At 45.1% G+C, this 15,244-nt stretch overlaps 1 protein-coding gene across 2 annotated transcripts in view; it reads right to left on the reverse strand.

Annotated features, from left to right (window-relative positions):
* The window catches only part of FARP2 (FERM, ARH/RhoGEF and pleckstrin domain protein 2), a 1,696,743-nt gene that overhangs the window by 721,620 nt on the left and 959,879 nt on the right, over positions 1–15,244 (reverse strand). For both annotated transcript variants that reach the window (XM_078665691.1, XM_078665692.1), the window contains exon 12: positions 14,775–14,832. In XM_078665691.1, coding sequence (XP_078521817.1) covers positions 14,775–14,832 — 58 coding nt within the window. The remainder of the gene's footprint in view (positions 1–14,774; positions 14,833–15,244) is intronic.

Raw genomic sequence — 15,244 nt, forward strand, 5'->3', positions numbered from 1 at the left:
GTATATCGTTGCAGGTGAGGTGGAGACTTCACGTGCGTTTTTGCTGTTGCTTGTTGATGCAAGGCTTGTAAGCTTGTGTGGGAATACACAGCTGTATGCAAGTCCGGGAAGGGGGGGGGGGGGGCAATTGCAGAGAGCCGTATGACTTCGAGCAAGCGGTTCAGTATTGTTTGTATAGGGGAGGACTGGGGGAGCTTTTCAGTTCGTACAGGCCAGGCTCACAGCAGGATATGTTGCAAAGAGGCGCATGATACCGGGAAAGTAAGACAGATAGGTTGCTGCTTATGTTGTGCTATTATGAGCAGTTGCGTGGCAAATTATCATGGGTGCACCGTTCTCTCTCACAGTAATCACAGAGGCGTATTGGGTCTCCCCGGGAACTATAGGCCCATTAGCTTAATAGACACGGTACAAAAAGGGATTGGAAAAATGACCCTAGCGAAAATCATGGTCTGGGTTGAAGAAAACAATATTTTGTCTTCTTTCCAAGCTGGCTTTCGTAAGCTAACTAGTACCGTAGACCAGATATTCCGGTTTACCTTACTACATTGGAAGACAGTACAGCTAGGGAAAGGCAGCCTCTATGCTGCTTTCATTGACCTGCGTGCAGCTTTCGACTTAGTCCCACGGTCCCAGTTGTGGAAAGTGCTAGCAGAGATGGGTATGCCGCTGGAAATCCTCTCACTAGCAATGAGACTGCAAGAGTCAAACTATGCCAAAATACAGTGGGGGAGGCACGGGCAAGTTACTGCTGAGTTCCCGGTAGAGCGGGGAGTGCGCCAAGGCTGTGCCATGGCCCCCACGCTCTTCTCGTTGTATATCAATGGTGTAGTGGAGCGTATGTTGTCTGGATCCGTAGATGCTCCCATCTTGGACGGTGTGAAAACGCCAATTTTATTATTTGCCGACGACACGCTCATTATATCCAAAACCCCTAGTGGACTCCAGCGTGCCCTGAAGATTTTTGAGGGCTTTTGTGTGGATCGTGGGCTCAAAGTCAATGTAACCAAGACAAAGCTGATGGTATTCAACCCACATGCCAGCTTCAAAGGGAATTTTTACATGGATGGACAGAAGGTGGAGATGGTACCGGACTTCGTCTACATGGGTATCCATATAGCAAAGGGCGTAAAATGGGGGAAGCAATTTGAAATGGCGACCCTCAAACTCCGCCAAAATGCAGGTGCTATAAGTGTTGAACATAGTAAATCTTTGACCAAGCCAATACTGCCTGCACTTCAAGTGTATGAGGCAAAAGCCCTTAGCTCGGCACTTTATGGTGCCGAACTTTGGGGTTATGACAACTTAGCCTCACTAACACTCGCAGAAAATAAATTTCTGCGAAATCTTACTGCCCTCCCTAAAAGTACGCCCATGAAGCCACTGCGCTATGAACTAGGCAGGAAAGCCCTATCAGACATGGCTAGATTACGACCCATTTTAGATTGGCGTCGCATTTGGGTTATTCCTATTCTTGTTCACTATGCGCGGGTTTTTTTGGAAATAATTAAATTTGACAAATTCCATGAGATAGGTTGGCTAAAGGAATTGTGCAGACTACTAGAGAAAATGGGCATGAAGGGGTTGAGTGAGAACCCAGAGCTAGCCCAGTTCCCATCCAAAGACATCATAAAAGCAAAGTATTAGGAATTGGTAGCCTGCCGGAACTGGAACGATGCGGTCCCTCCTCCCTGGAAGTTCGCTTTTTTGGAGGCAAAAGTCTCCCCGACACTAGAGCCCTATTGGGACATTATAACTAAGCCTGAGGACAGGAAACTTTATTTCCAGCTCAGAGTGGGGTCGCTCCCAATCAGATCATTAACAGGGAGATGGACTGAAGCTAATTCTAATGTTTGTCCGGCTTGTAACAATGAAATCGAGACCATTGCCCATTTCCTCTTTGTCTGCGGGGCCTACTCAATCCCCCGACGTGTCTGGCTAATAGCGATGTGCAAATTGCTTGGCACGAGGGAGAGTAAGGTGGCTCTAAGAATAATTTGCACTAGCACTGAACCGGTCATTTCTGTGGCAGTTGCTAAATTTTTGGGGTGGTCATGGTCCATCAGAAAGAAATTCCTATTGTGAATGTAGGACTGTTGAGAATAATCTATGCTTCCTAGTTTTTATCCCCCCAGACAATTGGACTGACCCTATTATATTATACGGGTATTCACTGGTTTTATACTTATATGAATTTTTTGATTGGTTTTATTGTCCCTTTTTAATACTATTGAAGTCAAGACGCTTTTATTCTTTTATTATCTCGTGCAAATATTGTCTATTTTTTTGTATTATGAAAAAAGCACATACGAACTGGAGGTTGTAAATACATTCTTTTTTATTGTGGATCAAAACGGTTTTTAAAATGTACTTAGCTTTTATGGGTTTTTATCTCGAATAAAGCAAATTTGACTGACTGACTGGGTCTTCTGAGATGTAGGTAGGCAAAACCAGTTGTTCAAGTCTATATGCTGCACAGGGGATGAGAGGTCCACCAAACGAATGGGGTAAAGAGGCTGGGTCAGCACGCTCACAGTCAATGAGGTCGTGGGTGCTTGGCGGTCTCGACGCAGAGAGTTTAGTTGGGGACTAGTGATGCCTTCGGGCCGTGAGTACCAGAGAGGAGGTCCTGAAGGGGTTAGCAGGTGCACATAGCGCTGCAGCGCGCAAAGTATTCCTAGTCGTTTGTAGTGGTGCCACAGACCACGGCCGAGTGGGGTAGCGGCCTAGGCTCCACGTGTATTCTCCCAATGGTCGCATAGTTCAGTTCCCCAGGATGCTGTCGGGGGCTACAGACTATTTTGCAATCATGCGAAGGTGGGCCTGTGGCTGGGCGAGGCTTGTGGTCTTTTCTGTGTCCCCCTTTCTTTGTTTTCCTGCCATTCGCGAGTACCTCTGTAGTGCAAGAAGTGGTGAGAAGCAGTATATGGTGTGCGCCAGGCTGGAATCATTGGCAGAGTCACAAAGTTCATGCCAGATGGTAGGTGCTCCGAGTTGGGAGCTGTCACAGCCAGTGATTTCACGCCGACACGGTGGTCGCGTCTGTGCCTGAGACAAATGGCGGCACTACCTGGTGCTCGTCTGTGTTCGCTGTGAAAGGGGCGACGTGCCGCAGGCAACAGGTCGCAGCGGTGGGGCAACAGAGCTCAGAAGGCTGAGCTTGCAGAGGGTGACAGGTATAGGCGGCAATTTGAGAGTTCGGTCACTCACCCTCTGCTTTTAAGAACGGCTCTGATGTGCAGGTGTGTGGCCTGGGTGCCACGTGGGCACCGCAGTGCTTGCGTACCTAACGCTGCCTGAGATGGCTCCAGGGACGACAGGCCGCTAGTACCGTTCAGTTGGCAAAGGCGTTGATGCTGCGGAAAGGGGCGTCCGAAGGTCTCACAGATTCAAGGTCTTGCTGAACTATCTGGCATATTAGCTTATATCCTAGGACCTCCTAGGCAGGATATTTGAGCGGATTAGTGGACCAAGCTGCAGGAGCCTCACGCTTGTGTGGCCATCTTGCTCGTGTGCCACATAGCGCTCCCCACGAGAGAGAAATTTATAAACACTCCTTAACCAAATACAAAGCTCTATTAGTCACAGAAAAAGTTGTCTATTTCTCCTCGCAATTTGAATCCTCCAAAAACTCAGCCAGAGAACTCTATCAAGTTATTAATAAATTAACCAAACAACCTGAACAAAAAAGAGATTGGGTTAATCAGTCCTTCTGCGATGACATTGCTTCACACCTCAGGGGTAAAATCGACTCTATTTTTTACTCATTTGGTCCCCATGGTAACTCTTTGCCAGTCACCGGTCATGACAATGTGGACTCAGCTTTCGATATGGATTTGTCCATCAAAAGGTTTGAGTGATTTTTATCTCTCTCCTCTGCATTATTAAAAGACCATATTTTAACTACCAAGTCAGGCTCTCCAGACGACCCATGTCCATCCTCAATTTTAAAGCTAGTCCCTGACATCATTGCTACCCATCTCTTAGACATATTTAATAATATGTTTAGAACTGGTTTGTTTCCTTCTCAATGGAAACGAGCCTCCATCCTACCTCTACTGAAAAAAGTCAACTTGGATCCCAAGGACCCGGCCAGTTACCGACCCATTTCCTGGCTCCCTTTTCCAGCAAAGATTGCAGAGAAGGTAATGAACATGCAACTAAAGCAGTTGATCAAGGATTCCAACTGCTTGGACCCCACTCAGTTTGGATTTAGATAAGAACATAGAACAGAGACTGTTCTGATTTAGGCCACCGATGACTTCAACTTCATCTTAGACAATGACGGATCATCAGCCCTTATCCTGCTGGACTTATCCGAGGCGTTTGACACAGTGGATCATTCCACACTGATACACCGGCGGAAGCAAAAGGCATAAAAAAACCTTGCCTTGCAGTTACTTTCATTCTTCCTGTCAAACAGGGAAAACACAAATAATTTAGATGCCTTCTCTTCAAGCTCAATTTGCCTGCCCTGCGAGGTTCCACAGGGATCCTCACTCAGACCGACTCTTTTCAACATATACATCACAGACCTAGCCCATCTGGTCGAATCCTTCGGGTTTTCCCCTCACCTCCTATGCGGATGACCAAATCGTGTTATCAGCCTCCCAGGATTCCAACGGCACTGGTGCTCGCATACATGACTGCATGAAGGGTACCAATGGTTGGATGAATAGACACCATCTTAAGCTTAATGAAGGAAAGACTGTGGTGATCTTACTCTGCAATAACCCTATTTTTTGTTCTGCCCAATGTTGGCCTAGGGAGATGGGCCCCCTTCTTATATCCACCAAGGAAGCCAAGAGTCTGGATTACCACTTACTCTTGGGAAACCAAATCAACGCAGTGGTCTCCTCCTCATATAGCATCTTGAGAATACTTTAAAAAATCTGAATTTATTGCCTTTGTCAGTCAGGAAGTCAGTTATTTTCACACTTGTATTATCTAAAATTGATTATTGTAACGGCCTGTACATCATATCTGAATAAGTTGCAGATTCTTTGGAATTCAGCAGCCAGACTCCTTGACGTGCCTAGGCACCATTCGGTTACCACTGCTCTCAAGGATTTCCATTGACTGAGAGTCAAAAACAGGATAAAATTTAAAGCCCTTTGACTGACCTACAAGGCTCTCCATGATTCAGGACCCTGGTTTCTCAATAAAGCCCTATCATGCTATACTCCCTCAAGAAATCTAGGATCAGCAGGCTCTTTCAGAGCAAATACTATCAGATTCAAAAAAATCTAAATGGGGTGCCAACCGCTTCTTGGTTAGAGCTGTGACAGCCTGGAATCTCCTTTCATTCAATCTCAGATCAGCTCCCTCCCTATCTCAATTCAGGAAGCTGCTGAAAACCTGACTTTTTAATCAATGAGCTCACTTCTACCCCTCTCGCTGCTTACTGCTTCAGCGCCTAGACACCCTCCGGTATACGCTGCGCTAAATAAATAATTTAACATAACGTAACATATACCTCCTTGTACAGAGAATACAGTTTGCCTTGTAGAAAATAGGTGTGGGAGCACACTGCTTCACCTCCCAGCAGAGTCGCCCCTAAGCATCATGGTTGATGCAGTCCGACAAGCGAGTACACTTGCAAAGTCTTTAGAGTGTTTCACCAGGTGGGTGCAGATTAGTGCTGGCCATCTCTGGACACGTGTTTCTAGATTATTATCTTTCATCAGCAGAGATTAGGCATTATTTGGGGTTGCTGAGCAGGCTGCCGTATCCTTGGAACGTAGTATCTCTCCAGGCGCGCAGGTGCCTCTCCACGAGCTCGTCAGCCCACAGCGGCTCGAGGGAGCCTTGAAGTAGAAAATAGGTGTGGGAGCACACTGCTTCACCTCCCAGCAGAGTCGCCCCTAAGCATCATGGTTGATGCAGTCCGACAAGCGAGTACACTTGCAAAGTCTTTAGAGTGTTTCACCAGGTGGGTGCAGATTAGTGCTGGCCATCTCTGGACACGTGTTTCTAGATTATTATCTTTCATCAGCAGAGATTAGGCATTATTTGGGGTTGCTGAGCAGGCTGCCGTATCCTTGGAACGTAGTATCTCTCCAGGCGCGCAGGTGCCTCTCCACGAGCTCGTCAGCCCACAGCGGCTCGAGGGAGCCTTGAAGTAGAAAATAGGTGTGGGAGCACACTGCTTCACCTCCCAGCAGAGTCGCCCCTAAGCATCATGGTTGATGCAGTCCGACAAGCGAGTACACTTGCAAAGTCTTTAGAGTGTTTCACCAGGTGGGTGCAGATTAGTGCTGGCCATCTCTGGACACGTGTTTCTAGATTATTATCTTTCATCAGCAGAGATTAGGCATTATTTGGGGTTGCTGAGCAGGCTGCCGTATCCTTGGAACGTAGTATCTCTCCAGGCGCGCAGGTGCCTCTCCACGAGCTCGTCAGCCCACAGCGGCTCGAGGGAGCCTTGAAGTAGAAAATAGGTGTGGGAGCACACTGCTTCACCTCCCAGCAGAGTCGCCCCTAAGCATCATGGTTGATGCAGTCCGACAAGCGAGTACACTTGCAAAGTCTTTAGAGTGTTTCACCAGGTGGGTGCAGATTAGTGCTGGCCATCTCTGGACACGTGTTTCTAGATTATTATCTTTCATCAGCAGAGATTAGGCATTATTTGGGGTTGCTGAGCAGGCTGCCGTATCCTTGGAACGTAGTATCTCTCCAGGCGCGCAGGTGCCTCTCCACGAGCTCGTCAGCCCACAGCGGCTCGAGGGAGCCTTGAAGTAGAAAACAGTTTGCCTTATCATGTTCGTTAGGATGGTCCTGTAATGTATACCCTCTTTTTACATACATTGTCTCATCCACACAACAATAACAGTTCTGAAGGGTGACCTTTTACCTAGTAGTTAGCTCTCTCCCTTTGTGAGCAGGCTCTTGGTATATTATGATAATAACGCTGTACCTGAAGTACATAAACATGTACCCAGGCACGGCATATTTACTCTGTATAAGGGTCACCGCTTTTTTTCCTCCTCAGCCAACAGGCTTGCTATGCATGATTACATTGTTTTGATAAACATTTATGATTGTTTTCAAAACATATGTATTCTAGAAGAAACCCTGGAGTGACCACTCTAGTATATAAGACCCTTATTCCCCCCTGCAAATTAGAGGAGAATTCCTTCCAAGCTGAGCCAGAAGTACTGCATGCTGAATCCTCGACACAGTGGTCTGACATCCCTTGTGGGGTGTCATCCCCGGAGCAGAGACTGGTTCCTTAGTTCTCTACCATCAGGTACCGGGTTGGAGTTTCCCTAGGGGATTCTTGGCTACATACACATATGCACATATACATGCTACACCTACATATCTAGGCTACGTATATTCAGGCAAAATACATAGGGCATTATTATATAAGTATGCAAATGTTACTGTTTTATCTGAACTGTATGTGTTCATCTTTTTAGAATTATGGTATCTACTGCTAACTATATCAGCACTTGCAATTCCTTTCGTATGCTTCTGACTCCTGATTGTCGCAGCACATATGTTTTACACAAGATTGTCGCTGGGCCAATAAATACTTATTGAAAACGTTCCAGTCATCCTTCTATGTGTTTTCTGAGAATAAGCAAGCACGAGTGACTGGGCGAAAAGTACTGTACTGTTTTCCACGATCCCTGAAGAATCAGGGTTGTCATTGTCATATCCTGTGCGGTCGTCCGGAGTCTGTTTGTACACCGAGCCCTCAGTTTAGGTCATCTAAAACACGCAGGTCCTGGGGATTCCTAGGAACTCCAGAACAGCCTAAAAGTGCTAACTGTAACGTGGTTAGGCCTCCTATTTAATTTTGACCATGAGTATCTTTTTCAATATCGAATGGTTCAAGTAGCTTTTTTACAAAGACATGTGAGGCCCGGCGAAGCACAATTGAGGAGTGGTTGATTGGTTGCAGTGGAGGTACATTACTGTCCTGCATAAAATAGTGGGTTGTAATCATGAAGATCTTTCAGCTAAATTGGATCTGCCAGAACTGAGATCCTAGGTATGGTATTCCTCCAGGCATTGTGCTTTAACTCGGCTGTTTTGCTGAATTTGTGTTTCTAGGCATTATGATGTGCACTTTACTCCTGCTAGCCAGTGGTAAAGTGCATGTGCTCTATCCCTAAAATTTGGTCAAATTGGCACACACCTAATTGGTGCATATATTTTACTTATAAATCCCTCATAAATGGTACAAAATGTAAAACATACATGTCTCATACATGCCACGACAGTTTGTAGTACATTTTTAAACTGCTATTTCGACCTGGCAAAATAAACTTTTTGCTAAGCCTAAATCTTCTTTTTAATATTTATAAGTCACGCTCAAGGTAAGGCCTAGTTACCCCTAGACTAGGGTAAATTATATTTATGAAGTAGGCCATGTGGGTTGATGTTTCACATGTCCCAACAATGACCTAGCTCCGAGCTTTTGGCGTTGTCCCTGTTTGTTAGCCATATGTTTGTGGTTTGCCGATGAGTCATGTATTCCTATTTTCAAATGTGTGTGTTTTACAAGTTTTGAGGTAGTGACTGTGTGTTCCGTGTGCGTGTTTGCACAGTAATATTTGCAGTCCTTCCTTTGGCCCTATGTGAAAGTTAATGAAGGTTTAAATTGTCAGACTCTGTTTTTTATAAATACACAAGTTATGATTTGAGGACTCGTGTGAATAAGCGAAAAACCTTAAAATCGTGAATACTGCACTAATAAAAGGTCCACACGATACCAAAAAGCTTTTGTTTAATCAAGGAAAAGGTACTGAACGCAGAAAAGTCCGAAAGAGTAGTGTTACTCTACCTATGTGTGAACACCAATTAAAAGTTTACTTTGAATTTCCATGCCTATGTTACAGATATCAAGTCTGTCCTGAAGGATTCTTAGCCGTGGAGCTGTTAGAAGCCGACTAATCGGTACCTCTTACTCAGATGAGCCATGTCTGTTAGGGGCTTGGCAGCCAGTGCCATCTGGGACCAAGGATAAGACGGCTCATTCAACGAAATCTACTTTAGACAACATCCTCGGAGATGAAATGCCAACAAGCACCAGGGACGAAGTGCGCGCGTTCTGCATCTCATTACCTGGGGCATGTCCCCCGCAGACTGACTTCTCGCAAGAGCCCTGCAACACTTACTGCCCGGCGTGTGGGCTCAGATATCTATGACCACCTAAATCTAAGGACTGGCGAGATCAGCAGCATGGGGGCAAAACTAAGAGAGTGCCAAATACACAGCGCCCCATGTAACTTACCATGCTTACAGCCGCCTGTCAGCATCGATTCTCAGGGCTGTGCTCAGTGGTACTATTACATTTCAAAGCATACTACACAGCACAAAAAGAGCGCAAGGTCACAGGTTTAACTAAAAGCAAATCTTGGAGACAGGCAAGCGTGGAGCTTTCCCACTGACGTCAGTCGTGCTTTACCGATAATCTGCGTCAATAGAAGCACTATAGTTCATGGCACAAAGCGATCTGAACTCCAAACCTCTGTGAAAACTTACTGCTGATGCTCCACGAAACGTAAATGCAAGTCAAGTCCTCACCGTACAAAAAGTACGAGCTTCACTACAGCAACCAATTAGGCAATGGGGGTTGGCATTGCGGTCTGGGAGTGAAAACCCGATAGCGGGGAGCAGAGCTGAGCCGCACCGACCTAGCAGGGTAGGGGACACCGAGACTGAGCACTAGGACTGGACGCGAACCCGTATGGCACACAGAGACAAGAATGAGCGGGAAACAAAGAACGGTGTGAAGCATTACACATGGTGCCAGTAAAAGCAGTGGCACTTTTAGAGCACATGGCTACCCATAGGCATCCCAGGGCTGACAGTACTGCACATAATACTAATCAAGAGGGGGTCCTATTACTGGGATGGGTTTTGAAAAAGCCAGATCTTGAGCCTCTTCCTGAAGGGAAGCAGCAATTTTTCAAAGCAGAGAGAAGAGGGGAGGGCATTCCACAGTGAACCTGGTCTATACCAGAAGGATCCTCCTCCCATTCTCTCCCTCTTAATGCTAGGGATGATTGCTAGGTGGGCAGTGGAGGAGCAAAAGTTCTACGAGGGAGATAAAAAGAGAGCAAGGGCTAAGAAATCACTGGCCTTCGCCCCACAAGGCCTTGTGGGCAATGCATAGAGACTTGAACCTGATTCTCTCGTCCATCGGCAGCGAATGGAGGGAGTTCAAGGCTTGTCTATGATTGTGAGAGAAAATTAGTTGGGTGTCATCAGCATAGGTGACTATCGAGATTCCAAATGGGGTAACAATGCCTGTCAAAGGTCTCATATAAACGTTAAACAGTGTGGGGCTCAGGGAAGAACCCAGAGGTACTCCACAATTGAGTGGGAGAGGATAGGAAAGACCACCGACTTCGAAGACCTGAAAAGCCCTGTCTTGCAGGAACAATTTAAGCTTTAAAAGGCAGTTCTTGGGATTCCAATGTTCCTCAGTCTTTGCACAAATATATTGTACTTTACGGTGTCGAACGCAGAGCTCAGATCGAGCGGGATGATGGCGTTCAATCCTCCCTGGTCGAGTAATCTCTTGGATTCTTCGACCACTGCCAAGAGGGCGGTCTCTGTACCATGACAGGGTCTAAACCCTGTCTGGGTAGGGTGGAGTAGGTTGTGACTCTTTAGTTGATCGGAAATAATCTGGTTAACGTATTTTTCAGCAATTTTGCTAATAAAAGGAAGGAAGAAATGGGCTGATAGTTCCTTAACTCCAGTGGGTCCAAGTTCGTTTTTTTCAGTGATGCTTTGACCATAGCGCGTTTCAAGGCCACAGGGACCTCACCTGAGGTGAGACAGACTTATCACTTTACGCATAGCAGGGAGTGTGTAATCAGTGAATATAGCTAGAATGTGTGGAGGGGCCGAGTCACAAGGACAGTCAGATTTAATTTGTTGGAAGATCTCTGTTAGCCATATAAATCTTGAATTTTCTTGTAAAAAAAAAGTTGGCTAGGTCGTTACATCGTCTGGGTTGCAGTGTTGGATTAATATAAGTGGACAGGGTGGGGCAGGGGTTAAGTAACGTTTCGGCAATGCGGAAAATTTCCTGGTGAGTTATTTGCCAGAGTGTTTTTTTCTTCAAAGTAAAATGCTTCAACTTTTTCAATTTCAGTTTTGTAGATTTGAATGGTACCTCTGTAGCTCTGCTAACATACTCCCCCCATAGTCCTTCCCCCATATCCTCTCTGCACATTTACAGTGTTGTTTAAATTCACTACACTTAGGAGTGTACCAAGGAGAAATTTTTTCCTTGGGTCGTAGGGTAATCACTCTCTGGGGGAGGATTTGATCCAAAGGATGTTTTCCAATTAGGATATTTGTCATAGATAGAGATTGGGATCTCGCCTAGGGTGGGTCTGAGATCAGTAAGGAATTGTTTCCAGAGTTCTGGTGACAATATTGACCATCTAGCGCTCTTAAAGAAATAAAAAAGTAGTCCCGAAACAATGCCTTAAAATAGCTGCTGAATAAGTTTAGCAGTAATTGGTCGCTGCTCTCGTTGGGGACTAAACCCCGAAAGAGGCATGATGCTTGCAAGCAATGGACAAATGGGGAGAACAAATAATTGATCAACAATGGAGCCAGCAAACTGGAACCCTATGGGCAGGTTGAAGCCCACAATGTATAAACAACAGGTCTCTTTTTGAGACAGCGAATGTGTGTTGTATAGTGCCGAGACTTAACTACTAAAGTCGTTTCCCACTTTTGAAAGACTGTCTCTCACATTGAATAACATAGGGTTAACTTATTACACTTAATAGGTGATACCTTCAGTTTCAAGATGTACAGAAAAATAATTATTCCACTAAAATCAATTGTAAATTAAAATCCTCTTTAATAGTAAAATCAGATTTAAAGTTACTATTCAGGAAATGCAATTTTTATAAAGCTGTTATTTTTCCTCCTAAATCAAATGTGCCCTTATGGATGTGTCCATTGTAACATGACTGTGAATGGCTCTACTGTGTTTTTTGTGGATACCTTCAAGATGCGGGGACAAAAGAGCCTTGGGTGTTTCTTTCCTGAGCAGGATGTCCTGGGGTGGTTGTACTCAGCCTCCCTGAGCTTCATAGCATAGCCTCAGGGCTTGCCCACTCCATTCCCGACTTCTAAGTGCTGCCTGCTCTGACACTAACATATTTAGCTCACACCTTGGCCTGGCTGCACTTTGTTACACTAGACAGTTTGGAGTCTATCCTAGTAAAGGGGGAAGGTTAGACACAGGGGGGCACTGGGGATAAAAGTGGCACCTCCACAACCTCTTATCAGAACACTTCTGGACATGTGGAAGATTCAGAAGGACTGCCCCACTGTCTGCTTGCCTTGAACACAGGCTGCCCACAAGTGACTCCAAGGGTCAATTGACTGACCACCTGTTTAAGCTACAGAGACACAACAAGCTTCCATGTGTCTCCCTGCAACTACCCTACACCAACTGGACCTGCCTGAGCCCTGCTGCTGGCCCCTGCTAGAATGTGTCCTGAGGTGTCGCCCATGTCTAGGATCCTTGGCTGACTCCAAGGTGAAAATACAGATGTTTTAGGTTCCTCACAACCACTAAGTTTTCTTTGCAGCAGAGACGACGACCAACAACAAATGCAAAACTCCAGGTAGACCTGCACTTCGCACCAACAGCAACAGCTGTCGCTGAATGCCAAAGCGAAGCTTCAACTAGAGACCTACGCTTCGTGCAGGCATCGACAGCCTATGTCCACCGTCAACGCGAAGCTCCAGCAGTAACTGTCCAGGGCACCAGACCTGCTCATTGGGCCAATAACGACCTCCTGGCAGCCCCCACCAACATGAACAGCAGCTCCTCGTGCGGACTTGAGAAGATCGCTCTTCAGATGGACGAACCTGGACCCTGTATCCGACCGGTGGTCCATCGCAGTCTGCTTGAATTTGTGACTTTACCCCAGCGCTATTTTCTCATTACAATTTTAAAAAATCATAACTTCGAAGTTAACGATTTCACAAACAAATTACTGTACTGCTGATAACTGTAGGAGGAACGTAGTGAGACTGTGAATACTCACTGGATGTGTTATTAACAATATCAGTGATATTTTGACCATACTTCCTGAAAATGCACTTGTGCATACTTATACTTTATGTAATTGAACGCAGTATATAATAAAAAAGTTACACAAAAAAAAATCATAACTCCTGCTCTAATTGTTGAATTTTTGTCATTTCGGTGTCATTTTTTATTTTTCTAATTTACTCTAATTTTCTTAACTGGTTTGGGAATTCTCTTGTGTTGTGTTTTCACTGTTTACTGTTTGAGTGCTGAATAAACACTTTAAACACTGCCTCCAAGTTAAGTCTGACTCGATTATGTCAAGCTACCAGAGGGTTTAGCATATGTTTACCTGGTGACCTTTGCGGTTCACCTTAACAAGGATTTTGTTTATAATGGAGCGTGGCTCACATCCCTCTTAACTAATAACTCAATTTCTAACAGGATCTTACTGACTCAAAGACGGAACAATCTAGGTCAAATGTCTGCCATTTCTTTCATCACTCTGGAGATTTGAGTACTAGAATCATGCCTTTCATACCCTGTGAATGACCTCTTGAGCAATCCAGGTTTGAAACAGGCCTCTTTCTTGGTTCTTAGACCATTTCCTGGTTCTTAGTCCCAATGGTTGAACCCAGCTCTGGTGCTACGCAGGTGTCCATTGAGAGGTAAAGTATCACCTTGCCAGCCAGAAAAAAGTGTCTTAAAGGAAAACAGTTTTGCAGGGCACCAAGTCATAAATTCAAAAGAATGCTTTCAGAATCAATGCTTGAAGCAAAGGTAATGAAGCAATGCAACAAAATTATGATGGACTGAATTGCAGCCCACAGTAATTACCAGTGGCTGAGATTAATTCAAGTAATCCGTTCATCATGTTTTTGTTTTCCTCAGTACAACGCCTACAGTGTAACAGGAATACCCAGGCATGGATCCCATGCTCACTGTGCCATAGTAATCAAAGTGCACCCTACTGATTAGCCTCATATTGACTGAAACCGGTATGGGTTACAGCTCAACAGGAACCTGGCAGGCAGTCTGAGCTGGACTGTTCCTACAGGAGCAGGTCACAAGCGGATTTGCTTACAGCTGGTACATCTCAAGTGGCATGATGGGCAATAAAACGATGGACTGGATTGCGACCCATCGCAATTACAAGCAGCTGAAATTAATTCAAGTGAGTCACCCCTCATTTATTTGTTTATTTTTGTTCCCCTTGACCTTAACTTCAGGCTGCACTACACAATCATCCCCCAATACCCAATCACACTAATCTTTGTGAGAAGGTCATACTTTGCATAAAGTGTTGTAGAAAGCAAATGCCCTTCTCTCTCAGTGACACTCACAGAAACAGTCTCTGGTGCACATGCTAGTACTTATTCAGTAAGTCTCACACCAATCCAAAAAGGCAAGAGGGCTTGGACATATATCTAATGGCGATGTAGATATCCACGAGCTACGAAAACTGGTACAAATGCGGGTGATATATGAACGATACATTCCAATCCGGCACAAATCTCATGGAGAATTTACAGAGCTGATAATAGAGCTGCAAGCGCCATATACACACGCTGAATAAGAAAGCATAAGTAAGGAAACGTGTCATGGATCAATGAAACCGAAACCATCATGGAGACCTTGGTGTGGAGGAGCTCCCAGGATCCATCTACCACACCTGCTCACACTACCCCTCTCCTCATCCCCCTTTAGAAATACCAGCTTTCAATGCTCAGAGTGCCCTTAGACTGACCTGTTTTGTTGTGTCTGTGATCAAGGTCCGTGCTGAGATTCTGCCCTTACTTTGTCTCCTGCAGAAGAAAGGGAACAGTGACTTATGTACATAAGGAGAAGCTTTATAAATAAAGATTATTAACTGATGAAGACCAGTTTAAAGCATGAGTGCATCTCAAAACAAACATGGGGCACAATTTATAACAAGCATTGGCAAACACAAAATGCCTGGATATTCTATTACTTAAACTCAATTCTTCAGTGATTGGCAGGTGTGGATGGGTGAGTGGGTAAATGAGATTATGAGTTAACATCTGACTGAGTAAGAATGCTTGGATAGATATATGAGGGTGACTTTATAGATACATGAATTGTTAATAAAGCAGGTGCAATGACGGATGGACAACTACATTTGTGAGTGCATTAATGGATTATTGATTGAGTGCATGGATGGATGCACACAGGTAACACCAATCTTAGAAGTTGATG

The sequence above is a fragment of the Lissotriton helveticus genome, chromosome 11, assembly GCF_964261635.1.
Source record: "Lissotriton helveticus chromosome 11, aLisHel1.1, whole genome shotgun sequence".
In the NCBI taxonomy this organism is placed as follows: Eukaryota; Metazoa; Chordata; class Amphibia; order Caudata; family Salamandridae; genus Lissotriton; species Lissotriton helveticus.